Source organism: Drosophila arizonae, chromosome X (genome assembly GCF_054131065.1).
Source record: "Drosophila arizonae isolate 15081-1271.41 chromosome X, UAZ_ARI_1.0, whole genome shotgun sequence".
NCBI lineage: Eukaryota > Metazoa > Arthropoda > Insecta > Diptera > Drosophilidae > Drosophila > Drosophila arizonae.
Genome location: NC_142927.1, coordinates 5,218,681 through 5,244,803, shown reverse-complemented (window position 1 = coordinate 5,244,803; position 26,123 = coordinate 5,218,681). Strand labels below are relative to the sequence as shown.

Genomic DNA, 26,123 nt, shown 5'->3' with positions numbered 1-26,123 from the left:
TTATTTTATGCTGGCAGTGCCTGTGAGAGCGCGCCTAATTTTAAAAATTCAAATTCAAAAATATATTTGTAAACAGTAATTGAAGCCATGCATAAATTTGTTGTTAGCTTGGGGAAAAGAAAATGTTGTTTCGTTGAACTATCAAGCTGACATTAATTAATACTCAAGACATTTGGTCGTCAAGTGAAATCGTAAGAATGGAAATAGAAAGCTAAACGAGAGAACTTGTTGGCATTGTCATTGTCATTTTCAATGCGATTGTCATGCAATGCAACATAACGGGACAATCGTTTGCAATTGGCATATTAAGTGACCCTTTTTATATGTGTATGTATGTATGTATGCAATTAACTGCTAATTGTGTATAGCTGACCTGATGGCAATAAATGCCATGTGAAAGAGAGTTAATAGCTCTAGCTCTAGCTTATGGCACCCACACGCACACACACACACTTACACACATACTCTGACTTTGACATAGTTGGCGGTTCGTTCACTTTTGACTGCCAGCACGCCCTGCCTTTCAATTTGTTTATATTATTTGTGTTTTTCTTTAGCTTTTTATTCATATGCATATTTATTCGATATCTTGGTTATCTCTGATCCTCTTCCTCTTCATCAATTAGCTTGATATTTGGGTTGGCGCATCTTGATTTTGTAAAAGAAACAAAGAGAAAAAACAACCAAAAAACTGGATGACCTATAAATTGCATATGCATCGATTTCGTAACTCCCTTTAAAAATTAACTCATCTGTGTGAATCGTCAAAGCTGATGGTGGGCAATACCCTGCGCCAGAGATGGATGAAAGCGGGTATGCTCTATACTTTTTACCTAGATCAAATATGGTTAGTTAAAACTCTAAAAACTCTATTAAAACTAATTTATTACTGTGATGGGAAATACCCTGTAGAAGCTGAATGTAGTTGGGTATGCTGAATAAGTTTTGATCTCGAAAGAGGATGAAAATTTTAGCGAAGCATCTGTAAAAGCAGAATGCAAGCGGGCATTATTGCGATAGGGGATACCCTGTACGCGCTAGGTGGATTGGGTATACTCTATAATTTTGGCTACTTTTATGTTTGAAGCATTGCGTTGTATAATTAAAGATTTCTTAATTATTATAATGGACTTAGAGTGATTCGAAACTGTAGGGTATCTGTTAGTCGTTCTTCTGATGTCCTGAGAGCAAACTTGTATTTTAGTAGCCAAATGAATGTTGAAGCTTTTTCTTTTTCTCTTAAAACAAACATAAAGAAAACCTTGAATTACAAAATCTTACCAAGTTGCAACCCGATAATGATACCGATAATGATAATGCTAATAATGATGATAATGATGACGATAATGATGCTGTTGCTCATGATAAATCAGCGCATCTGTCTGTGGTTACAGCAACAAAGTGATTTAACAGTTGTTTTTTAGTTAATTGCAAAAGCTGTTTTTATGTATGTATGTATGTTGGTATAACTGTCTATGTGAGCCAGTCGCTATAGGGAAACGCTTTATAATGATAGATATAGATATCTACAATTCGATACGCGCATAATTTGCAATGAAATTGCTCACTTAAAATTTGTGTTGTTGTTGCTTTTTCTTCTTAGAAGTCGCTGGAAGTTGCCAGACTGCCATTTTGTTGTTGTTGTTGTTGTTGTAGTTGTTTTTTTCGTTTTGCTGTTTTCGAACGAGAGTAAAAGTTATGTATGTTTGTGTGTGGGTTTTTATTATTTTAAATTAACTTTAACTAGTTGCTAACTGCTTTATAGGTTGGGTTAGCCTGTTTTTCATTTTGATTATTTTTTTGTTTTTGAACATACTTGCGCTGTTTTGCCGGCCTGTCCAAGGACAACGGGTTTTTGTTGTTGTCTTTTCGGGGCATTGCGTGTGCGTCACATTTAGCATATAATCGCATTTACATATACATATAAATGTATGTGTATGTGTGTACATATATTATGCATATTTCGTTAATCATCAGATTCATACATTTGTCAGCATGGCTTGCCACACATGCATTCACACACACACACACACACACACATACATATATACATGTAGTTCTCGCCATTTTGGTTTCCTGCTTCAAGGCGAGTTTGTCCTGGCATCTGGCAAGGCTGGCCACGTAAGAGAAAGGCTGCAGTGTAATTTGGTTATTTATAAAGTGTGGCCACTTGTTAATGCAGAAACAGAAGTGAATACACATACATACATATATGTATGTATAGCTGCACTTTTGTTATGGCAGCGATTTGAAAGGCTTTGTGACTTTTGTCTTCCAATTGCGTCTGCCTTTTGTCGTCGCTGTTGTTATTGTTGGTATTTTTGGTTATTTTTTACTTTTTTTTTATTGCTGTAAATTGTCGAAGCATTTGCATGCGCGTCGTTAACCCGGCGAAGTTTCGGCTAAAGCGTTGGCGCATATGAATTTTGTTATTTGTTTTTGTTAGCTCTTTGATTTTTATTTTCTCATCAGGCACATACAAATTGAATATACATATGTATGTACGTGCAAACATACAGATACGCGCATGTATGTACAGAAAAACATCTGTAAGTATGTATGTACATGTGTATGTATTTACTTGCTTCATTACAACTTTGCTTTGCCTTTGCCTTGCCTTTCTTCGCTGCGGCGCGAACTGCGCTGCCGCCGCCATCTTCCAGGCTATGGCTTAGCGCCTGCGCCCAAGCATCATCGTCGCCAACGTTGCGACGCCAACGGCGCTGCTGGCGTCGCCGCATTGCCGCGTTTGCCGTTGTGCCGTTACCGGTAAAAAAGTCTTGAAAAGTGCGCCTCTTTGGCGTTCCGTTGTTAGTTTAAGTTTAACCATCGCACGCTTAAGTCGCGATTTAGTTGGTCGCTGAGAAGAAAATATCATTTTTTTCCAACTCCTGCTTCAAGGAGCACATATATATAGATATATCTATTTTTTTTTATGTAAATCTAGTTGTAAATCAAAGATACAAAATGAAATTATTTTTATGTGCCATTGCTGTGATGCTTTGTGTGGCGGCGACAAGTGAGTGACAAAATATGCATTAATTTTATTTAACCACAAAAAAACATTTAAAATAAATAAATAAGTTAAAATCTTGTATTGGCAACTTTGTGCTAATCAGTTTGACATTGGCTACGCATGTGTGTGTTTGCGTATGTGTGTGTGTGTGTGTGTGCTTGTAGCTGTCTGTCTGCCTTGGTGTACGCAGCTGCGCTCGCTACAGCCATTAGCTGGTGTCCGTTAGCTAACGGTATATGCAGGCTTTGCAATTGATTAGCCACATACACACACACACATACACACACACACACATTGCATTGCGTTCTTTTATATGCCATGGGTCGACCCTGTCTGACATTTAAGTTGCCATTTGCATGGATTTAATGGGCGTGTGTGTATGTGTGTGTGTGAGAGAGAAGGAGATAGCAGTGTGGGGAGGGGCAGGGAACGCGAAACGGGTAAACGATAAACCGGCTGGCGCTGGAATGAAAAACTGAAACTGGAACTGGCAGCCGATCAAACTGTTAACTGGAACTGGGACTGGGACTGGGCGTGCGCTTATGCAACCGCAAACAGGAAAAATGAGATAAATATTAAAAAAAAAAAGAAAGAAAAAAGTCGAATCGATCAATCGATCAGTTATTTATTTATTTGCTGTTTGCCTTTTCCAAGCTGTTACACTTTTCACAAGCAGGAAAACCGAGGTCTGAGTGAAAGCAAGGCAATAAGTTTAATGAACTCTCTTTCTCTCTCTCTCTCGCTCTCTCCATTTCTCTGCGCAGTCGCCGCTGTCGACTTTGACTGCCCCAAACCCAATGGCCAATTCGCCGATGAAGAGCAATGCGACAAATATTATGAATGCTCGGACGGTGTGCCCAAGGCAAAACTCTGCCCCGATGGCCTTGTCTTCGATCCACTGAATCGCAAGATCAACAAATGCGATCAGCCCTTCAATGTGGACTGCGAGGATCGCACGCTCTTGCGTAAGTAAATCCCCAAATACCCTATAAAAACCGAGTATATTTATGTATATATGTAACATTGATGTTTATCTATTTGAATTCCTATAGAGGAGCCCAAGTCCACTAAGTATTGTCCGCGCAAAAATGGTTTCTTTGCCCATCCGGAGCCGCATATCTGCAACATCTTTTACAATTGCATTGAGGGCGATGCTTTGGAAATGAAGTGTACCGTTGGCCTGCACTTCGACGAGTATTCCGGCACCTGCGTGTGGCCGGATACGGCCAAGCGTGAGGGCTGCGCCGATCCAGAGAGTGAGTGCTGAATTCTTGAAAGCCCAAAGACAAGCAAAACTAACTCATTGATCCTTGACAATCCAATCTCTCCCTGTTTCTCGCCCCGCTCGTTCTTTCACCTCTTCTCACATTTGTAGAAAAAACTGAGAGCGGCTTCTCGTGCCCCAAGGATCAGCCCAAAATGGATGCGCGCGGCCAGGTTGTCAGCCATCCGAAATATCCCCATCCCACCGATTGCCAAAAGTTCTATGTCTGCCTGAACGGCGAGGATCCCAGAGACTTGGGCTGCCAGCTGGGCGAGGTCTACAACGACGTGACTGAGATGTGCGATGCGCCCGAAAATGTGCCCGGCTGCGAGGACTGGTACAAGGATACCAGCGACGATGACGACGGCACCAACAAGAAGCCCTCGTCCAGGAGCTGAGCTTCATACCATCCGCTGATATCATAAAAAATACAAGAAAACACAACAACAACAAACAAAATATCATATACGCCCATTCTTGCGCGCGTCTAAGGCACACACACACACACACACATATTAAGTTAGACTTGGACGGACTGACAGGACGGCGGAAGGACGCGCGTGTTAGTCAGTTAAACTAAAAGTCGTTGCTAGCCTCTTTGTGAAGCGTTACTTTCAACTAGTTACTTTTGACTCGCTACTCGTTACTTTTGATTAGGTACTCGTTACCCTTACCTAGCTTACTCTCTGGACTCGCTATTTGTGACTTTTGACTGGTTACTCGTTACTTTTGACTAGGTACTCGTTACTCTTACTTAGCTTACTCTCTCGACTCGCTATTTGTGACTTTTGACTCGTTACTCTCTTTACCTTACTCGTTACATTCGATAAGCTACTCGTTACTTTCGACTCCCTACTTGACTTTTAACTCGCTATCTGCTCTTCTTTTCCCTACGCACACTTTCTTTCTCGTTTTCTCTTTCATTTACTGTATTTTCTCTTTCTATACTCTTTAACTGATCTATCGTTGTGTATATATTTCCTCTTTGTTTAAACACAAAAAGAAAAAAAGAATTACAAAAAACAAGAATAATAAAAAATAATAAACTTTTTCTATACACTATCTGCACTCTTTTACATTCTTTTCTACAACCTTTTTTTCTATATTCTCAACTATTTTTATTAAATACACACTATAATTATTTCTTTCTTAGCTTTCAGCTGCTTAATATTGGTTTTCATTTCACTAATGTTTTATTTCTAGTTATTCTATTTTCATCTTCGATCTTGAATCCTTCATTTCATTAATTCCGCCATTGATCTTCATTTATTACTTGGTCTTTGATCTTTGCTCTTTCATCTTTGATTTTTGTTCATCACTTAGCTCGTGTTTCCTTTACTTTCTTTCTAATGCACATAGTATTCTTATTATCCTTCATCTGAGGCTGAAGTTTCCATATAAATTTTCTAATATTTCACATTCTATCGTTCACGATCTTCCTTTCTTCATAGCCTATACTTACATTTCTTTTTTCTTCTAAGCGAATCCTTACTCAAGATCAAGATCCTGAGTTTATTTTTTGATAAGCTCCTTGAAGTCTTCCTGAATTTTCATGATATAATTATATATATTATTTAAAATTATTTATATATAAAAATGTTCTGCATTTGCTCTTTGTACGATCTATTTTTAACTATTCACTTATTTTTCCTCTTTCTCTCTCTCTCTCTCTCATTGCCGCTCTCTCTATGACTTCTATTTCCTTGTCTCGATCTATAGCTATTCACTTTGACATTTGTCTTCTTTCTCAATTTTTCTCTATATGTACTTATTTTTCTGAAAGAGAGAGAGAGATTTTCTCTAATTTCTCCCCTCTCTCTCTCTCTCCCTTTTTTTCATTGGCTTAATATATCGCTACTAATATATTGAGATACATATATAAATCTCACTCTCTTTCCAATTTTCTCTCTTTAAACGAGAAGGAGTATTTTTGCTCTCTCTCTCTTTCTCTCTCTACATCTCTTTCATTATGTATATCTCTCCTGTTTTCTATCTCATTTTCTCTTTATCTATTCGCCTTTTCCTTATATTTTTATCTTTCTATCTGTCTCTCTCTTCTATCTCTATCTCTTTTTCTTTCTGTCCCCAATTTTCCTTTGCTCATCGCCTCTCTCTCTCTGTCTCTCTCTCGTTCTGTTTTTCAATATCCCTTTCTTTTTGTTTCTCTGTCTTCCTACCTTTCTCTTTCGTAATTCCAGCCCCATTTTCTATTGTAAATCCCTTTCCCGATTACAGATTGATCGTAATATTTACAACAATACCTATGACAGCAACAGCAACAGCAACAGCAACAGCAACAACAACAACAACAACATCAACAACAAAACAGTTCATTTACATTTGCCAACTCATTCGATTAAATAACAAGACTTGAAATAATGCCAATTGTTTTTTTGCCTCCATTTGTTTGCTTATTATTTTTCCTACTACAACTATTGGATATATGTACATGCATACTTACATATTTATATGTATATATGTATATGTGCAAATTACGAACAAATCGAGGGCGAATCGATTTAATAATAAATCCACAATTCGCTGGCTCAATCTATTCGCATCTTATGAAATTGATACTCCATACCCCCCCCCCCCCTTGCTCAGGCCCTCCTCCTCCACCGATTTCCCATCAGCCGCCTTCTTCCCGTTCCCTCCTCCTCCTGCTCTACTGTTGCTGCCATACAAGCCGAGCGCGCCTTATTAACCCTTTGTTAACAGCAACACAATAACCGTTAATTGCACTAACGGGCACTAACGGGTTAACACTGGGCAAATGCAGTCAAAGGTCTGCTGACTTTTGAATATACTTACTTAAATGTGAGGTATATAGATGTGTATAATTGTACATGTGTATATGTATGTGTGTGTGACTGAGGAGAAACATACAAAAGTACATATGTATATGCACTATGTAATTATCCTATATATTTATATACAAATTAAAAATGATATACAGTAGAATCCGGCTATAACGACTCCGCTTATAGCGTCCGTACGGTTATAGCGACGAAAATTCTGGTCCCCAGACAAACTTTTATGAGCAAACCTTTACGATTATTACGCCTTCTTCTAATCTAATCTTAATGATTAACCCAATACAACATCTCAAGTTAAATAATAATAATAAATTACAATCTGAATATTCGTTTCAAATTGTTATCAAAATTTTGAGTTTATAACTTTGTTTATTTTTTACCCAATTTATTTGTAATACTGTATTTGAATGACCGCTGCTGTGTGCATTCAAGTCTGCATAGGCAAACACGACGATGTAACTGTTATGCTCGGCACCTAAAACGAAGTGCAGCGCACTAAGTTATGTTACGCAATTCTCGCTGGCCACACAGACAGCAACACCAACACCAACACCAACAATAACAGCAGCCAGCAGCAACGGCAAACAGTGTTGCAATAGTTAACAATGTAACGGTAATCGGCAAGACGAAGGCAAGCACAATGCAGACAGCAACAACAACAGCAAACACGACGACGATGACGACGTAGCTTAGCCGAAGCACGAAGCCCGCAGCCCGAATGCAATCAATGAATGGTAAGCTTACGAGCAGCTTGAGCTTTGCCTTTTACTTTCAATCACACATGTTGCCAGCAGCAACAGCAGCAGCAGCAACAACAACAACAACAGCAGCAGCAAAAGCCCAAATCATGTTTTGCATTTTTGTTTTTATACCAAAAATTGTTCAATCAAACGCTGCGCGCGCGCGCCTTCGCTGTGACAACATAAATACATACACATATACATACACGCATGCTCTGCCTTGCCTAAGTACCTCCTCACACACACACACACACACACACACGCATGCTCTGCCTTGCCTAAGTACCTGCGCACACACACTCACACGCACGCATGCTTTGCCTTGCCTAAGTACCTGCGCACACACACACATGTATTAGCGTCCGCATAGCCTCTGCCCCTGGCGACCCCTTTTAATTGCCCAGTTACCCACCCACCGCACATTGCGAATACCCCCCCCCCCCCTCTCCCTGCGCTATACCACTGTGCTGCTCGGCAACAAAATTCAAATACGAAACGCCAAAAAATAAAGCTTTGCAAAACTTTTGTTATTGCTGTCGCCGCGATCGCTGCTGCGGGCGGCGCTGCTGCCGCTGCGCTACGGCCAATGTTGGTGGTGGTGCTGCTGCTGCTTCTTCTTCTTGAGCGCGGTATAAATCTTTTCAGTTGAGTTTGGAACGCGTAACCGTTAAAACGTGCAGCGGAATTTCAAGTGTCGCGCTGTTGAATTCAAATTGAAACGTTGTCGTTGCCGTTGTCATTGCCATTGTTGTTTTTGTTGTTGTTATTATTTTTGTTTATTTTTTTTTTTCTCAAATCAATTGATTTTTTTTTGTCGCCTGCTTGCCATTCTCGGCTGTTGCTGTTACCGTTAGCCACGTTTTCGTCTTCGCCGCCAACATGCAACGCGCACAACTAAGCTGCGTCCTGATCCTGGCATTCATTGCTTACGGTAAGTGGCCGCCATTTTGTTATCGTTACAGCTACAGCTAGCTGTGCAACCTGTGCAGTTGTCACTGGAATGCGAGCTGGCATGTGCATATTTGGCATTAGCGCAACCCCCTTCCATAGCGTGCTAAGCCCTGAGCTGAGCTTTTACTTTCAAAAACGAATTGTACGCCAATTGGAATGGCAACATTTTCTAATTGGGTTATTGGCTTGTTGTTCTCGAATTGGATTGGGTCTACTGTCTACTGTTGGTTGGACAGCTTCAAGGCTATGCCAAAGACTTGCCTCCCATTCGCCTTTCTGCTCCAATTAGCCAGCCAGCAGCAGTAGCAGCCGCAGCTCGTTGTCATTTAACCCTGAACAGCTTGGCTTACTGCTAACAGTGGGCAGAAGCCAGGGGGGAGGGAGTGTTTAAATACGCCCCATTACAGCTACGGTAGCTACCTAGAATTCTCAAGCTCATTTGGCATGCAGATCCAGTATTCCACTAGCTGATCGTTTATAACTTTTGCTTTTGTTGAGCCAGTTGCTGTCTGCTGTGGCTAGATGACTGAGAGATACACTTAGAGAAATGTTGCTTAGAGTTGGAACTGAATCCAAAAATAGCTGAAATGCATTACGAAAATTACATCTCCATTTAAAGCTGCTTAAATACAATATATAATTAAAGCATTCAAGTGGTTGTCGTGTACACTGAGTCAATTTTTGTTGCAAAATATTGTGGGCAATTTGAGTTTAAGCGCAGCTCAGTTTCATTATTTATAATCATATATTAAATAAATAAAACAAAGTAATTTACACTGAGAGAAAGTGTGCTTAAGTTTAAAATTTGTGCTGGATTTGGTGCTTTAGATCAAGCGGAAACATCACTCAAAGCAATAAATTCTAGAGCTCCATGGAGCTCTGTTAGTTTATTATCTATTTGCAAGTTAAATACACTGTAAAAAAAAAAAAAAACAAAAAAACAATTTAAACTGTGGCACTTATTATTATTATTATTAATGCACAATACAAAATTAAGTAAAACCGAATTTATAGTATATAATTTATTTTTTAGTTTATAAATTCTGAATTTACATCGCAAAACTGGGAAAAAAAATACATTTCAAAAAATTAATGAATGATTAAGCGAAACGGCTAAAGAATTTCTCTTAGTACACTGAACAAAAAAAAAAAAAAAAAAAAAAAAAAAAAAATTGTATGAAAGTCAGCGAAAAGCGTAACTTTATGTGAACGGTTTTTAACCTTATAACAAAAGAAAAATATTACTAATAATAAATAAATATTAAAAATTTGTAAGTTTATAAATATGAAAAATTATGAAATATTACAAATTAATTAATTAGATATATAAAATTAAGGATACAAAATAAAAATGAAGTTAATTAAATATTAAAAATAAATATTATTTAAAAAATAAATTGTATAATAAAAATGAATCACAATGAAAAGAATATAAATATTTTTACAATAATTAACGCTAGATGCAATTTTTGAGGCAAACTTTAACTCTATTGAAACCCCTTTTTATTTAGCTTATTTATAGCTTGGTTTAGTACACGCACTTTTCGTGCAGTGTATTTGTGTGTTTCGTCTACGTATTCGAACCCTAATTAAAACAAATGCCAAACATTTAAAAGCAACAAAGTCAAAGCAGAACTCGGCCCGTCAAACCAGTTCACCATTAGACCTAATCACATTGAATATTATAAAATTTCGATCTAAAAAATAAATACAAAGCCGAAAAAAAAAACGTCTCGAAATGTTGTCGGCCCAACGAGTTTCTGTGCGACTCCAAAAGGTTGAAGTGAAGAAATTGAACAAAAATTAACAAACGAATAAACAGATTTCGCTACTTTTTTTTTTTGCGAAACGTTAAACGTTTATTTTCGGACAGAAAATTATCGATAAGTGTTGGTAAATTAATTGCCGGAAATCTTTAGCAGTGTTAAGCAAATGCATAAACAGTTAGTTGCAAATGCCGCACGAAATCAACAGCGAGCAGTTAAAATGAAAATGGAAATGAAAACAGTTTGCGGTGCTTTAACCCGTTGCCCGAGGCAAGTCGCAAATCTCTGGGCCTCGGTTACATCATCCAGCGCCGGCGCTAGACGCGAAGATGCTCGAAAGCCGTAAGCCATCAGCCGAAAGCCTGTCACATTCACACTCACATTCGCACTCACACACTGACAAGCACTTACAACACTTGCACTTGCAACACTGACAGCAACACACTTAGCGAAACCAGTTGACAGTCGCTGGGTAGGAAGGAAGTGTGCGCTTTCAAGTTTAATAATGGCCATTGGCATCAATGGGGAATGGTGATGAGGGCGATACTTCCTCGACACGCGAGACAGTTTGATCGATAACGATAACGATAACACACAGTAAACAATAGCAAAGTACTTTATTTGCAAATGGCAAGAGAGTGCTACAGATCTATATGTTGTCATTTCAATCAATTACTTGAGCAATCTTACTATCGATAACGATAACTTTTATTTAGCTGCAGCTATGTAGTGAATCATAATAGCAAATGTAATAGACGAAATATAAACTATTTAAATGACGAAAGTAATTTTAATAAGAAATCGATTATTTTTAGCAATATCGATAACACTATCGATAACACAATCTCTACACAATCAAAGTTATCATGGCCGTATATTAATGCAATTAGCTAAAGATGACATAACGATAACGATGTGTGATTTGTCGGTCGAGTTCGATAGCAATAATTTAGCGATCACTATGTCGATAACGATAATGATAACCTATTCTGTAGAGCCACTGACCAGTGATAGAGCTAAGTTACGCCAATTTATATATGTGTATATGTATATATGTGTACATAATTGATAATAACTAAATCGACAACTAATCGATAACGATAACTAAGTATTCCCCATGATTTATTTGCATATAATTATATGCATACAATGATAATAAAAACTCAATCCTCACATGAAAATCGATTTCACCTACAATCGATACTAATATCGATATCGATAACGATATGTTTCTTGTATTACAGCAAATGCTTTGGCTGTTGGCACACCCGAATGCCCCGAGAAGCATGGCGTCCAGGCTTACGCCCACACCGAGAACTGTGATCAGTTCTTCCTCTGCACCAACGGCACCTTGACCCTGGAGACCTGCGAGAACGGTCTGCTCTTCGATGGCAAGGGCGCTGTGCACAATCACTGCAACTACAACTGGGCCGTTGACTGCAAAGGTCGTCAGTGGGATCGTAAGTAATGAAATCGATATACATATATGTATGTATGAAAAACGATTCCAAATTGAAGATATTAATTGCTCTCTCTCTCTCTCTCTCTCTCTTCCTTTCTCTCTTTCTGATTCTCTGCCTTAGCCACGCCCATTTCGACACCTGGCTGTGAGTATCAGTTTGGTCTGTATGCCGTCTCGAAGGAATGCTCCACCACCTACATCAAATGCGCCCACGGCGAGCCCCACGAACAGGACTGCGATGCGGGTCTGGCGTATGATGAACGCATCCATGGCTGCAACTGGCCCGATCAGCTGCTCGATCACTGCAATCCCGAGGGTGAGAGTCTTAGATAACAGATCTTATATGGTTTAGCAGCAGCTTTAATTGAACGACTCATTCAAATGAACTAGTTCAACTCTTTCAGTGATCAGTGTAGCGATAAGGATCACCTCTGATCAGTACTTTAATCTATTCACTTACACAGCTTTCCTTAATCAGCTTGATCTTATTCAGCTATTCATTAATTCTCGATCATGAGCGATTTTCTTCAATTGTTCATGAACTACAAGCTCCACTAGTTCTAGTCTGTTACAGTACTGAACCTTGTGAATCGAGTTATTAAATCAGCTCAGCATCATTTCTTAGCTACTTTAACTGCATTGATCAATAAATATCGATTAATCGACTAATCGATTAGTCATTAGGCTAACGCCCAGATCTATCCTAATATCTCTTGATTTCTCTTTCAGCTGTTGTTGGCTTCAAGTGTCCCACAAAGGTTGATCCCAATTCGGTGGCCGCTCGCTTCTGGCCCTTCCCCCGGTTCCCCGTGCAGGGCGATTGCCATCGCTTGATCACCTGCGTGGAGGGCTATCCACGTCTGATTAGCTGCGGCGAGGACAAGGTCTTCGACGAGCACACGCTCACCTGCGAGGATCCCGAATATGCCAGCGGCAGCTGTACCAACTATGGCAAATAGTGTGACCGTAGTAACTGCAGCTAGACGAAGAAGAAGAAGAAGAAGAAACTGTTCAACAACAAAGCAGCTCACACTCAACTGTACATATGTAAAGCTTCGCTGACTCGCTCTTTCTCTCTCTCTCTCTCTCTCTCTCTCTCTCTATGACACTATCTAAAGCTATATGTATATCTATCCGTCTCTCTCTCTCTTTCTCTATCTCTTGTGCACCTGCTCTGTTGCTCTAATTTCCTAGCATCAAATATTGCAATAATTATCGATCATTTAACTTAACTTGTTTTTTTTTCTTCCAATTCATATAATTTTTGTATATTTTTTTATATATCTTTTTTGTTACTTTCCAATTGAGCTCTATATGCAATAAAGTTTAAATTTATTTATTGTAATATTTTTGAAACAAAATTTGGTTTTATTTGAAGTAAAATTATCGGATAATATATGTGGCGTATAATATATGTTTATAAAGTATGTACATATGTATATATGAAGATATATATACATATGTAAAGTATATGTACATATGTTATTTAGATATGAATCTTTTAATGTATTAATGAAAAGTTCCAATACATTCCATCCATTTATAGCAACTATATAGTATATTATATTATTATCATTAGATTCAACATCAAAACCAACTCTATAGTAGTCCTTTGCCTGATTCCTAATACTATTCTTGGAATCATTTAAGAGTTTATTTTATATATCTATTAATCTTTGTATAGAAGTAATTGCTCTATGGTTTCAGATAAGTGAATTGCTTCAACTGAGCAGTTAGCAGAGTGTGTGTGTGTGTGTGTCTGTTGCTTGTGTGTGTGCCTAAAAGAAGCAGGTCTTTGAAGGGCCCGGGGAATTCCTAGGTTTTAAATTACCTAACAATAATTACTTATTAACTAACCGAATGATTTATGAAGTCTATCTGAAATCTATTATTTATATATCTATTATCTATATTCCTTTTTATCTTCTATCTATCTACTTCTTTCCTATCTACTACCTATCTATCTATCTATCGTATGTAGTAGATACTACATATGTATCTATGCATATGTATTTACCTATGTATCCATCTATCTACATCGTTCTATCTACTACCTGTCTATCTTCTAGTTATTTATCTATCTATCAATCTATGTACTCCTTTTTTCTATCTATCTATTTGTTTTCTATTTACAACCTTCCTATCTACTGTCTATTTGAAGTACAGGATATGAAATAAATTTAGACCCCTTCGACTATAAGAAAATATACATATATATATATATTCATGTACCGCCACAACTCGTCCTACCTATTACATACAAAACAACAACATTTTCTCTTGAATTCAAACTTAGTTAATAAAGAATTCCCAACAATTTTGTTTTTTTTTGTTTTAAATATAGTATTTATTAATAAAGCAAAAGTTGACTTAAGAAACTAGAAAAAAGAATAGGGAAGAGAAAAACGCTGTAAAGTCGTTCGTCAATGCCAGATTTCACTGTGCTACCGAAAAAACTAATTGTGGAACAATGGAAGGACACAAAGCAAGCAAATTGGGATGGAAACAAAAATCTATCACATCTCAAATTCGTTGATCGCATTTGTTGTTGTTGTTGTTGTTGCTATTCGTCCATTTTTAGTCGATCAATCGATCAGATGCCGCGCATGATCCTGCGGCGTCGAGAATATAATTGCATAGATGAGACCATCACGCACCGATTCCGTCGGATTGCCCACATTGAACATGAATTTGACACGCTGCCGTACCGTGTCCGGCACACACGAATACATCGGATACCAGCCCATTTTGTTGAAGACCACATAGATCTTGTAGATCTGATTGCGATAGATGTAGACGGGCCGATCGAATGTGATGTCCAAGTGCGAATCGTATCGCACCCGGGCCGTACAGTGCGTATACGTGATGCGCGATCCATGCATATCCTGTATGTGGGCGTAGAGCACCTCCGTGTAGCGTTCGGCAAAGCCAGCCGAATTCATAAGCTCGCCGCAAAGCACCTGCGTGGGCACCTGCACACCCAGGATCCAAATGTTTGTGTCCACCTGGCACGAGAGCAAGCAAGTCAAATTAGAGATTCGCTTCATTCGATTCATTTCTATCCGATCTCTCCACATACCTGAAAGGTGACGCCACAGTCGGTGACGCTGGTATTGCGATAATCGAACTGCCTGGCTATGGAGCGCATGCAGTAGGAGCGTGTCATATCGTGATGCGAATTGCTGGCCACAATGACATCATTGTCGCTGCCGGGCGGAGGAGCCGCTGGCGCTGCTACTGCTGCGGCTGCTGCTGCTGCTCCGGGTGCAGCGACTGGCGGCGGCGGACCGTCGTAGGCATCGCCAAAGGCGGCGGCATTGGGCATGGGCAGCGGCTCGTCCTCAAAGCTAAAGCCATATGCGGGTATATGATCGACGGTTGCGGCCGCCGCTGCGCCCGCATTGGCGCCCAGGTTGAGCGGTACGCTGATGCGTTGACGCGTGAAGAGCGGCTGGTTGGTGCGCGTGGCGGGGCCCGGGAAGCCGTTGGCTGCATTCGCCGGATTATTGGCACTCCGATAGGAGGAGCTGAGCTCCCGCTGCCTGTGCGCCGACTCGTAAAAGTTGCGCGTGCTCCGCGACACGCAGAATCCCTCCGGCATATTGCAATCGTTCAGTGTGGGACTGGAGATTTTGATGAGTATGGCGAGGGCCTCGTGCTGCTTGAGCAGCTTGGAGCGTGCCGGTCCCTCGGCAAACTGTTGCGGCGTCATGGTGAGGAAGCGTATCTTCTTGACGGCCTGCCGCAGCATTGCACCGTCCATGATTGTCCTTTGTGCGTCCATCATGTTGATCATATTGGCGGCTGCCTCCGCCGCGTTCATCTCCTCCTCGTTGGCATTGCCGGATGCATCGCTGTCAATGATCACCACATCGTCATTGACAATGGCAGCGCTGGCATTCGCATTTGCATTTGCATTCGATGTCGATGAGGAGCAGCTGCTGCCGGCTGGATGATCGGGTGAGCTGCCGGCGGAGCCATTGCCAGTGGGCTGCTTGTAGCTTTCAACGTCCTCGTCCTGGTGCATATGCTGCACCATGGCCGCCACATCTGGTTCCATTTTGATCTCCTCGATCATGTCGTTGGCAGCTGCGGCTGCTTGTTCCGCACAAGCTGTGGATTTGCCACTGCCACTGGCCGCCTCCTCGTTCCCGTTCTCGTTAAGAATGCCGCGTTCGCTGGCGAATTTCAGCAGACAATTGAACAAATCCAGCTCAGAGTCAATGTTCAGGCGATGCTGATCCAATATGGCCATCAAAGTGGAGACCTCAATGTCCAGGAAACTTGGATCGGAGAGCACCTCCCTGGTATTGGCCGCGATCAGATCCATGCTGCTCTGCATAAGGCGTGGCTCGTCGAACAGCTTGGCAAACTCGTAGGCACGACAGGCATTCTTTGGACTCAGATCCGCCCATAGGAAGTGGGTGCAGCGCGTCACCACATGTGGAAGCATATATTTCTTGGCCACGTAGCACAGCTCGCAGGCCTTGTCGAATGAGCCGATTGTTATGCGATCCGTGTAGATGTACTCGAGCATTGCCTCAAATGCCTCAGGTTGTACATCGGGTATTATGATGGGATCCGTTTTGTCCGGTAAATTGCCATAGAACATTCGCTCAAAAACAGGCGAAGCCATGGCCAAAAGGAGCTTGTGGCCCGATATAATGCGTTGGTTGGGTGGTGTGCCAACGAGAAAGCGACAATCGGCCCATTTCTCTGAGTGTAAGAGATATTGGCCACGATCTTTGATCTCTGTCAGACTGTTTTGCCAGTCCAGATCCATTTTGTGCACAAAACGAAACGTTTACACTTTATATTTATTTATTGTGTACCCTTGTTTATATGTATGTCGCGGTTGCAGTGTTGAGCAACGGCAGCACACAGAGTTGCTTGATGCACGAAAACTATTGCTAGCATGGTCAGCATTAAAATAACTAGCAGAAAATATTGTATATTCTTATAGAAACTGTAGCTTATTGTATTTTATATGTATATAGACCGAATTTAGTTTATAGTGAAAAATAAATTTCTGATAAATATTGATGTAGGTCGCGAGCTGAGCAGAGTTGCATTTACGTTTCATACCGATTGTAGGCAATTTTTTCATTTCGCGCTGCGGTCACACTGAAAGCGAACAGCAACAATTGCATTGCGTAGAAAAATAAAGTGCTTAAAACGTATAAAAGTTCTGTAGCATTTTTTTTTGATTGCACACCTAAGTAACGCGCAAATTGCATCAAATAGAAACCATACCAAAGGCGAATAGCAATCGACATAATTGTTGTTGAATCCTACACTCTGTATATGTGCTTTGTTCTATAAAGAACCTGTGAGTGCAAGTGCCACTGTGTGTGTGTGTGAGTGTGTGTGGTGAGCGAGCGTGTTTGTGCGTGTGCGTGTAGGTGCGTACGTTTGTGTGTGTGTGCGTGTGTTGTGCGAGTGCCGTAACGTGAAATGGCAAAGAAAACGTACGATTTACTTTTTAAACTTCTGCTAATTGGCGATTCCGGCGTTGGAAAGACCTGCATACTATTCCGTTTCTCGGATGATGCATTCACATCCACATTTATATCGACCATAGGTAAGTAAATGGCGCAGTCCACACTTAACATAACTTCACACATACATACATATATGTGAAGACATATGCATGTGTGTGTTTGTGTGTGCATGTACCTGCAGAACTGCTGTGTATGTGTGTGTGCTGGCGAGCGGCATCGTCAATTGCCAATGTTTATGTATGTGTGTGTAGATTTTGTAGGCGGCGCCCAAAAACAACAAGGACACGGCCACTTGTCCGTGCGTATTGGGCGTGGTCAGCCGGCCCTAGAATGCTCAAGTTAAGAATGCATATATTGATATATACAGGTACATATATACATATATATTCTGGTATGTACGTACGTGCGATAGCCTTTGGACTTGATGAATCGCATTCGATGCCTGCATTAGGCGCGCTGTTGTTGTTGTTGGCTGTAGTCAGGCGCTGCTGTGGTATTTAATGTACACAGTGTTGGTAAACTGGATTAAAAATAATGACGCATACATATATATATATATCTATATAAATACTTGAGTGCATGTGTGTGTGTGTGTTATGATTCACATATATGTATATACAAGGCTACGCATTATTCAAACTTCCAACTAAATAAATTTATTATCAAATGTTCATTCAATACGATAAACCAGTTCAACTTGTGACGTCATTGCTGTAATTGGACTATGCGAAACGATCTCTCGCCATTTCTATTTATTTGTTGATTGATTGTTATTGTTGCTTGCCTTGCAGGAATCGATTTCAAAATCAAAACAGTCGAACTCAGGGGCAAAAAAATTAAATTACAAATATGGGACACGGCCGGACAGGAGAGATTTCACACAATCACCACATCCTATTACCGTGGCGCGATGGGCATAATGCTCGTCTATGACATAACGAATGAGAAAAGTTTCGAGAATATAGTCAAATGGTTACGGAACATAGACGAGGTAAGCAAATCCAATCGAATTCCCAAACGATCTCATTCACTCATCCTCTTTCTCTCTCACTCTCTTTCGCTGGTTTCAGCACGCAAATGAGGATGTGGAGAAGATGATATTGGGCAACAAGTGCGATATGTCCGACAAGCGAGTTGTCAGCAAAGAGCGCGGCGAAGCGGTAAATTACACATACATAAACAAAAGTTCTTAGAATTACGCTCATAATCACACACCCACTCTCTCTCTCGCCCTCTCTGTAGATTGCAAGGGAGCACAGCATACGGTTCATGGAAACATCCGCCAAAGCAAATATAAACATTGAGCGCGCATTTTGTGAACTTGCCGAGGCCATATTAGATAAAACATCGGGCCGCGAATCGGCCGAGAATCCCGAAAGGGTTGTCATCGATCGCGGCAATAGCGATAAGGCGACGAGCTACAGCAAATGTTGTGCGTAATGGGGTTATGACACCTGTTAGTTTAACGTTCACGGTTGGTTTTGTGATCTACATACATACATGCATACATATACATACATACATACACACACATACCTACACATAATATATATATATATACATATATAACAAACTTGGCAAAAACCTAGTGCTTTTCTTAACTGTGTGCGTGCAATTGCATGTGTGTGTGTGTGATGAGTGTGTGTTTTATAACTTTTTGATAGCTCCTTTATTATTACTATATGAACAAGAAAAAAAAAAAAAACAAGAATAGCAACAAAGAAAAAAAAAAATCAAATGCGTTTTCTACTGGGTGGCAACCCTGCAAACGAACTGGTACTCATGCGCATCCTGTCTCGCTTCCACACACATGACATTTCCTATGCTGCGCTAAAAAGTAAATTAATTAAAATAAAAAATAAAAAAAAAAAACCAACTTAAAGCAAAACTAACAAGTGTCATAACCCCATAAAGTGGCGCGCCAGCAGTATATAATTGTTATACTGCTAACTGTTATACACAGCAAGCAATCAACTGCGACAAATACACACACATAGACACTCGCGTACACACACTAATAGCAGTTACAACCGAGAAAGAACCTACCTAAAGTTTTATAATATTGTATAAATGTAATTTGGAGTAATTTTACAAGAAAAAAACAAAAGAAAAAAAAAAAAAAACAAAAAACAAAGATCAACAATACAGCGTACGTTTGTAAACGCACAACGAACCGAACCAAGTGGAAAATGAAACAGCGATAGCTGCAAATTGATAAGCAGCAATAACAAGAACAACAACAAATTGAACTGCATTTTTGCATGTCACGCGCATTTGTGGCATGCGGCCCTACTTAGCGAACAGTGGAACAGACGGAACTGAAACGGACGCACATGCGACTTAAACACTATTTCCCTCTCTCTCACACACATACAAGCACACACACACACAGTGTAACACACTTGATATTGTATATGTATATGATAATTACTTAAAACCCACAAAAAAGAAAAAATTCACTTAAAATATGCCAACAATTATGTACGCGTTTTTTTTTAAATTGTCGGGCACACTTGTAACATGTAACTGTAACTATAATTATTTGACATATATACATTTGCAAGACCCAGCCAGACACACACACACACACACAGACAGACATACATGTATGTAATGCTATAACAAATACTTGCGAGTACTTCATTCTGATTGGCTGCCTGCTTATTTGCGTTTAACCGTTAGTTAGCTTAGCTGCAACTTGCTTTCCGTTTTGTTATTGGTTAGGAAAGAGTATATGTATGAAAGTGAGGAGGGAAACGATTCGCCTGCATATTGTAATGATTAACTGTATTTCGATTTATTTTTTGGCAAATGTAATTGTCTAGCAGAGCAAAAAGAAACAAAAAAATATGGCGGAGAAACATTTCGTAGCTTACGCCAAAGCGCCTAAACCATGCACACATATTCACACATAAATACATATGTATACTTGTATATATGTATGAATGTGCATATGCGTGTGTGCGTGTATTTATATAAATATAAAATGTGTTTTTTTTTTCGTAATACTTATTATTTGTACATGTATATGGATTTAGCGTAGTTGTCCACACCAAATGATTTAATAATTAAATATTAAAGAACAATTTAAAGCGTCATCTAATCCAAATAAAACAAGTGAAAAAATAAACAAGTAAGAACGTTGCAGTCGGGCGTTACCGACTGCGGAATACTCATTCACATCCCATCAACAATTTAGTAGTTAAGTTTCGTTTTAATACTGTAGAATATACAGGTTTTTCCGATTTGCCACGCCCCAACTGGGCGTAGACACCTCATTTTTGGTCAGTTTTTAGAAAGAGATAACGTTACCCTAACTGCAAAGTTTGAATGCTTACCCTAAAAAAATGTGAAAATTACAGGGTATTTTTCGATATGCCACGCCCCCAAAGACGCGTAAAAATTATTTTTGGGGAATCGATAGAGGAGGCTACCAGTAACTCAACTATCCAAATTTGAAGCTTCTAGCTATTATACTTTAGGAGATATAAACTTTTGCGGTTTGCCACGCCCCCTGTGGGCGGACATATATCCGACAAAACTTTTTGGTCTTGGGTGATCAGTCCGAGTATATATACAAAATTTGAGGTCTCTGCCATCAATAGTGTCCAAAATATAGGAGAATTTTAAAAATCACTATATCTTCAGGTCCGATTTGCCACGCCCCTAACGGGCGTAGACTTATAATTTATCTTCAGACTTTATAGAATCATACCATTAGCTGACGTGCAAAATTTCAGCATTCTAGGTTTATAACTTTAGGAGATATAGTTTTATCCGATTTGCCACGCCCCCAATGGGCGTAGATATATCCGCCATAGCTCGTGATCTTGGGTGGTCAACGCGGACCTACATACCAAGTTTCAGCTTTCTAGCTCTTCAACAAACATGATTTCTGGTATATGGGAAAATGCATTTTCCGATTTGCCACGCCCCTAGTGGGCGGATCGGGAAAATTTTAACACTTTATAAATCGGAGATATACACGAGTATGTGTTCCAAATTTCAAGTCTCTAGCTTCAATAGCGCCGAAATAGATTGCGTTCATACGGACAGACGGACAGACGGACAGACGGACAGACGGACAGACGGACGGACGGACAGACGGACAGACGGACGGACAGCAAGACGGACATTGCACAAAACCAATATACTGATTCACTTTCGTGAATGAGTATAAAAACAAAAGCAAAGAAGCAAAATAGACAACAAAGAGAATGTTTGTAGCGTGGGCAGGGCTCAGTTGCTGGATTTGTAAACCCGCTCGCCTGCTATCCAGGTGGATAGCACCTGTAAATCATCGTTCAGCACTATGAAATCAGCATCCGAGCCAAAGTCCAGGGTTCCTTTCTCACGTTCAATGCCCAAACAGCGCGCCGGATGCAATGTGGCAGCCTCTATGGCAAAGACCTTGGAGCAGCCTGAGCAAAGGGGGAGGCAGTTAATATAGAACGAAAGGGAAAGCTATTCGAGACGGACTCACCTGTTGCCTTTTGGAAGATGCGCACACACTCGTCCATGGGCGCTATGCTGCCACAGAGCGTATCGGTGCCAGCTATGAAAGCTCGGCCCTGCTTCACCTCCAGCGGCAGCTGGCCAATGTGATGGATGCCATCCTCCAGGCCCAGGGCTGAGATCGCATCTGTGACCAAGATCAAGCCATCGGGATGCGTCCGATAGGCGATGCGCAGGGCAGCCGAATGCGTGTGCACCCCATCGGCAATGATGCCGAAGTAGACAATGCGTCCAGGCGGTATTTGATCGGAGGTCAGCAGGCCGACCAGGCCCGGATCACGATGATGAAAGGGCAGCATCGCATTGAACAGGTGCGTAATGAGAGTGGCTCCATGGCGAACGGCTCGCTCGCCATCGCTGAGGCTGGCCATCGAGTGGCCCAGCGAGACGGTAATGCCCGCCCTCACCAGCTCATCGATAACGTTCGCATCGCTCACCTGCTCAGGTGCCAGCGTTATTATCTTAATGCGGTCTAGCTCGCCGTACGTCGAACGTAGCGTCTCCATGCCCTGAAAAAAGCGACGAGAGAGAATAGATGAGATAAGTTTATGTAGTATGTATTGGGAAGAAGTGCGAAAAGGGGGGAGCGAATCTTCAATAAGCTTTGAAGAAAGAAGCTTAAACAAAGCAAAGAAGGCAGAGAAATTTAGCTAATTAGAAGGAAAGGAGATTTTTCAATCTGATAAAATTAGGCAACTCTTTCGAAAAATTATACCAATAATTATATTGTATTTTTGATAAGATCTTTAAATTTTTCAAATAGTTTAACAAAACTAATGTACCCTATATGCACATTGGTCCATAGCACTGCTGAATATACTATGAGTACCTAATTTTGATTGGCTGCTGGCTCTCGTACTTAACCGTTAATTAGCTCTGCTGTTTCTTTGGTTAATTTCGTTCCTAGAATTCGCCCCATATGTGTGGGACATTCACTCACATTGTCAATAGTTTGAATGCAGTTGGCTGGATGGGCGCCTTTCTTATGTGGATTGATGAAGGGTCCTTCGGCATGGACGCCCAAAATGCCGGCGCCGCCTTCGATGCGTCGCGGCATACGCGGTAATATCGTATGATAGCTGTCATTGGGAGAGGTCACGAGTGTGGGGCAGAATGAGGTAACGCCGCTGCCCACCAGACCGACGGCTACCTTGCGCACGCCCGCCTCAATGGTGTCCTTGTCGTAGGAGAAGTCAACCCCATAGCCACCTGCGGGACAAAGAGGGAGAGAGGTTGATCATGTATGTGAATGGTTAATGTATTGCAGCTATCTGTGCTGCTCTAACACTTAAATATGTGCCATGCAAAATCTAACTATGCACTGCTCTAACACTCTTCAAGAAGCGCAATGAGTGCATAACGGGCTCAGCATGCATAACTTTGCTTGCTAGCTATACTGCTCTAACACTCGTTCACTTGCGCTTACACAGTTCGTTTTGTTGTTTACCGTTGATTTGCAATTCGGCCATTATCGCTATTCATGCATCCTCTCGTCTTTCTGATTACTGTCGAGTTTTTTAGTGCTTACAGCACAGTGGGGCAAATCGGCGATTAGATTAATATACGCAAGTTATGTGACCTTGACAGTGTATTAAAAGCGAAAAATCAGCTGCTTGTGCTGTAATTGTTTCACTCTTGTTTACCATTGATTTGCAAATCGATGTAGCCGGGCGCGATGATCGCACCGCCACAGTCGATGCGCTGGTTCGCCGTCGCCCGCTCATCGTAGAAAACTGGCTCCGGATTGATGATTTTGCCATCTCGCACCCACAGATCGTCAACGATCAGCTGATGATTTCGCACCAAGCGGCAATTGACGAACTGAATTAACTGTTGTGGGCTGCAATTCTGTGACATCGCGTTAGGTGTGGCTAATTTCAAGTAACAAATGAAAGCGAAAACAAAACAAACAAAAAATAAATGGAATATAGTCTCAGCCACACACACACAGTAAGTAGCTCTATTTACAAGCGAATAGGAACAACAAAACGAAAGAAAAAGCTACAACACGCACTGGCACGACGCCCGCGTCGCTGTCGGCAACAGAATGTTGAGTGCTTTGCGAATTGGCGCAGTGCGCGGCTAAATAGTCGACCAGCCAGGCAAGTACGCAACTAACGCACACAGCTGATAAATGGGGTAAACCCTATTTCTGCTGCTGTTCATATGAAACGCACATTTCAACAGCTGTGCGCAGCGTACTGAACATAAAAGAGAAGAACAAAAAAACAGCAAAAAAAAATGCAACTGCCATACCAAGTGGTTTCATAGCACTCAATTTGGTGACAGCTGCGCCTTTAACCGATAAATGTTGACTACAGCAGTTGGCTTTTGTCTGAGTACATTGTATGCTAATTTGTGCATAGCAATTAGCATTCGTCTGTTAACAATTTGAATTAAAATTTGAATTTGAATTTGAAAATCGATGAATAATTAAAATGTTTGGTTTATTAACTTTGTTGCTCTAATTTTTTTTAATTTTAATTTTAGTGCGCAGTGTGTGAATAACCCTGCTGCTTGCTTATCAGTTATAAAACACACTTTTTCTGTATAACAATATAATTATTTGTTATTGTTTCCCCCCAGCTACTGCGGTTGCACAGATAAGAATATGTACGCTTATATTTAAATATAAATGTATATGTGTTAGTATATATGAATATAGCATGCGTAAAGTGAACACTTGAAACTGTGTTTAATGCGGTCAAAGCGCGCTCATTCGCTTTATCTCTCATCCACTCCTCAGTCGCGCTCTTAAGCTAACGTCTCTCTCGCTCTGTTACGTTGTCTCTCTATCTCTCTCTCTCTCTCTCCCTCTCTTGCTAACTGATAGCGCTAATCTTTGCAGTCCGCCATGAAGTTTTTGCAGCTTGCAACGGTAATTTGCCCGACCACCGTTAGCCGCACATTGTTTGTTATCTCTTCTTCACTCTTGTTCGTTTACTTTGAAACTTTTCCATAGGCGCAACGCTTGCCGGGCCAGAGGGGGTCCAAAGATACTTGATAACTTGCATTGCCTGCGTAAATTGCCTTTGCCTTGGCCACAGCCGCCTTCGCCCTCGCCATTTGGCATGCACTCATTTAGTTTATCTGCATTTGGGCACTTAATAAACTTAATGACTGCCTTTTTCTTGCACTTGAGTGTATATATAGATAGCCAGAGATATAGAGAAAGTGAAAGAGATGAAGAGAGAGAGAGCGAGAGAGTGCTGTGTATATGCATATCTGGGCTAAAAGGCTTTCAAGTTTTCTTTATTCATTCCAGCGATAAGCCAAATATCCACTGACTCGACCCTTAAGCCACGCGACTGACCACGCCCCCACACAGCCCGCCCTCCGCCCATCGTTCACCGCAACGGCGTGGAGTGGGAGGCACGGAAAAATAAAGGGCCAAAGCGTTGTCATTGGTAACTACTTTGATGAGTTATGATAAAAAATTTCATACGCAGAAAAATCTAAATTAAAATATAAAAAATTCCACCTGAAACAAAAACAGAAACCGAAATCTAAAATAGAAGAAGAAGACCGTTACATTCAAGTTTTAATTGCAAAAAATTTCCGAGGCAGGCTAAAGCTAATTTTAGGTGAATGCTATGTGCTCTAACCTCACTTTTTATAATCAAACCTAAAATTGACGCTAGAAAACCTAAAATGAGTCGACTGAAACATGCTCAAGCCATCATTATTACCAATTTAATTATAGTTACATTAACCTAACTCTCGATTTTGGGACAGAAATGCTAACCGAACCTCACAAAAATAAAGTAAGCATATATTTTGGGATTATTATAAAACACAAATAAGTTAGCTTGGTTAGTTAACGTCATTTCACTGAAATTCTAGAGCTTTATCTCATTGTTGGCTTAATTCAAGTAACATAACCTTATCGCAAATAAATTTTTATGTTGCAAATTAGATGATGTGAACAAATTGAAATGGTTCAAAGAGGAACTGAAAATACTTTACGAAACAAATTAAATTAAATTTATTCTAAGCCATTTCTATATATTATTTACAGGGTATTTCTGGTTGTTGTTGTTTGTTGTTTTAGTTGGTTAAAGTGTTTGTCGCATTATTTATTTACATGTTTTT

At 40.5% G+C, this 26,123-nt stretch overlaps 5 protein-coding genes across 10 annotated transcripts; 3 read left to right on the top strand and 2 right to left on the bottom strand.

Moving 5' to 3' along the window:
• Positions 1–2,799: 2,799 nt before the first annotated feature.
• obst-A (obstructor-A) lies at positions 2,800–6,659 on the top strand. Its single transcript, XM_018015046.2, has 4 exons — positions 2,800–3,019; positions 3,781–3,981; positions 4,069–4,272; positions 4,392–6,659. Exons 1-4 carry the CDS (start codon positions 2,968–2,970, stop codon positions 4,676–4,678), a joined length of 744 nt encoding a protein of 247 aa, XP_017870535.1. The 5' UTR covers positions 2,800–2,967; the 3' UTR covers positions 4,679–6,659.
• A 1,800-nt stretch (positions 6,660–8,459) lies between these two features.
• Positions 8,460–13,376, top strand: Peritrophin-A (Peritrophin A). 2 transcript variants are annotated; one of them, XM_018015048.2, is made up of 4 exons: positions 8,460–8,767; positions 11,798–12,013; positions 12,137–12,331; positions 12,745–13,376. In XM_018015048.2, the coding sequence occupies exons 1-4, from the start codon at positions 8,716–8,718 to the stop codon at positions 12,972–12,974; spliced, it is 693 nt and encodes a 230-aa protein (XP_017870537.1). In that variant the 5' UTR covers positions 8,460–8,715; the 3' UTR covers positions 12,975–13,376. The 2 variants fall into 2 exon arrangements, with proteins under 2 accessions (XP_017870537.1, XP_089332069.1); XM_089475943.1 differs by lacking the exon at positions 8,460–8,767 and adding an exon at positions 10,342–10,895.
• A 956-nt stretch (positions 13,377–14,332) lies between these two features.
• On the bottom strand, positions 14,333–17,084 carry LOC108618837 (uncharacterized). Its single transcript, XM_018015015.2, has 2 exons — positions 15,095–17,084; positions 14,333–15,020 (listed from the first exon to the last, which is right to left on the bottom strand). The coding sequence occupies exons 1-2, from the start codon at positions 16,796–16,798 to the stop codon at positions 14,601–14,603; spliced, it is 2,124 nt and encodes a 707-aa protein (XP_017870504.1). The 5' UTR covers positions 16,799–17,084; the 3' UTR covers positions 14,333–14,600.
• A 48-nt stretch (positions 17,085–17,132) lies between these two features.
• Positions 17,133–19,650, top strand: Rab10 (RAS oncogene family member Rab10). Its single transcript, XM_018015050.2, has 4 exons — positions 17,133–17,596; positions 18,308–18,507; positions 18,587–18,676; positions 18,759–19,650. The coding sequence occupies exons 1-4, from the start codon at positions 17,470–17,472 to the stop codon at positions 18,954–18,956; spliced, it is 615 nt and encodes a 204-aa protein (XP_017870539.1). The 5' UTR covers positions 17,133–17,469; the 3' UTR covers positions 18,957–19,650.
• LOC108618844 (N-acetylglucosamine-6-phosphate deacetylase) lies at positions 19,154–24,260 on the bottom strand. Of its 5 annotated transcripts, none has more exons than XM_089475940.1 (5): positions 24,000–24,260; positions 23,675–23,902; positions 22,972–23,240; positions 22,000–22,540; positions 19,154–21,937 (listed from the first exon to the last, which is right to left on the bottom strand). In XM_089475940.1, the coding sequence occupies exons 2-5, from the start codon at positions 23,886–23,888 to the stop codon at positions 21,756–21,758; spliced, it is 1,206 nt and encodes a 401-aa protein (XP_089332066.1). In that variant the 5' UTR covers positions 23,889–23,902; positions 24,000–24,260; the 3' UTR covers positions 19,154–21,755. The 5 variants fall into 5 exon arrangements, with proteins under 5 accessions (XP_089332066.1, XP_089332065.1, XP_089332067.1 ...); XM_089475939.1 differs by having other exon boundaries at positions 24,046–24,260; XM_089475941.1 differs by lacking the exon at positions 24,000–24,260 and adding an exon at positions 23,458–23,610 and having other exon boundaries at positions 23,675–23,813.
• Positions 24,261–26,123: the final 1,863 nt, after the last annotated feature.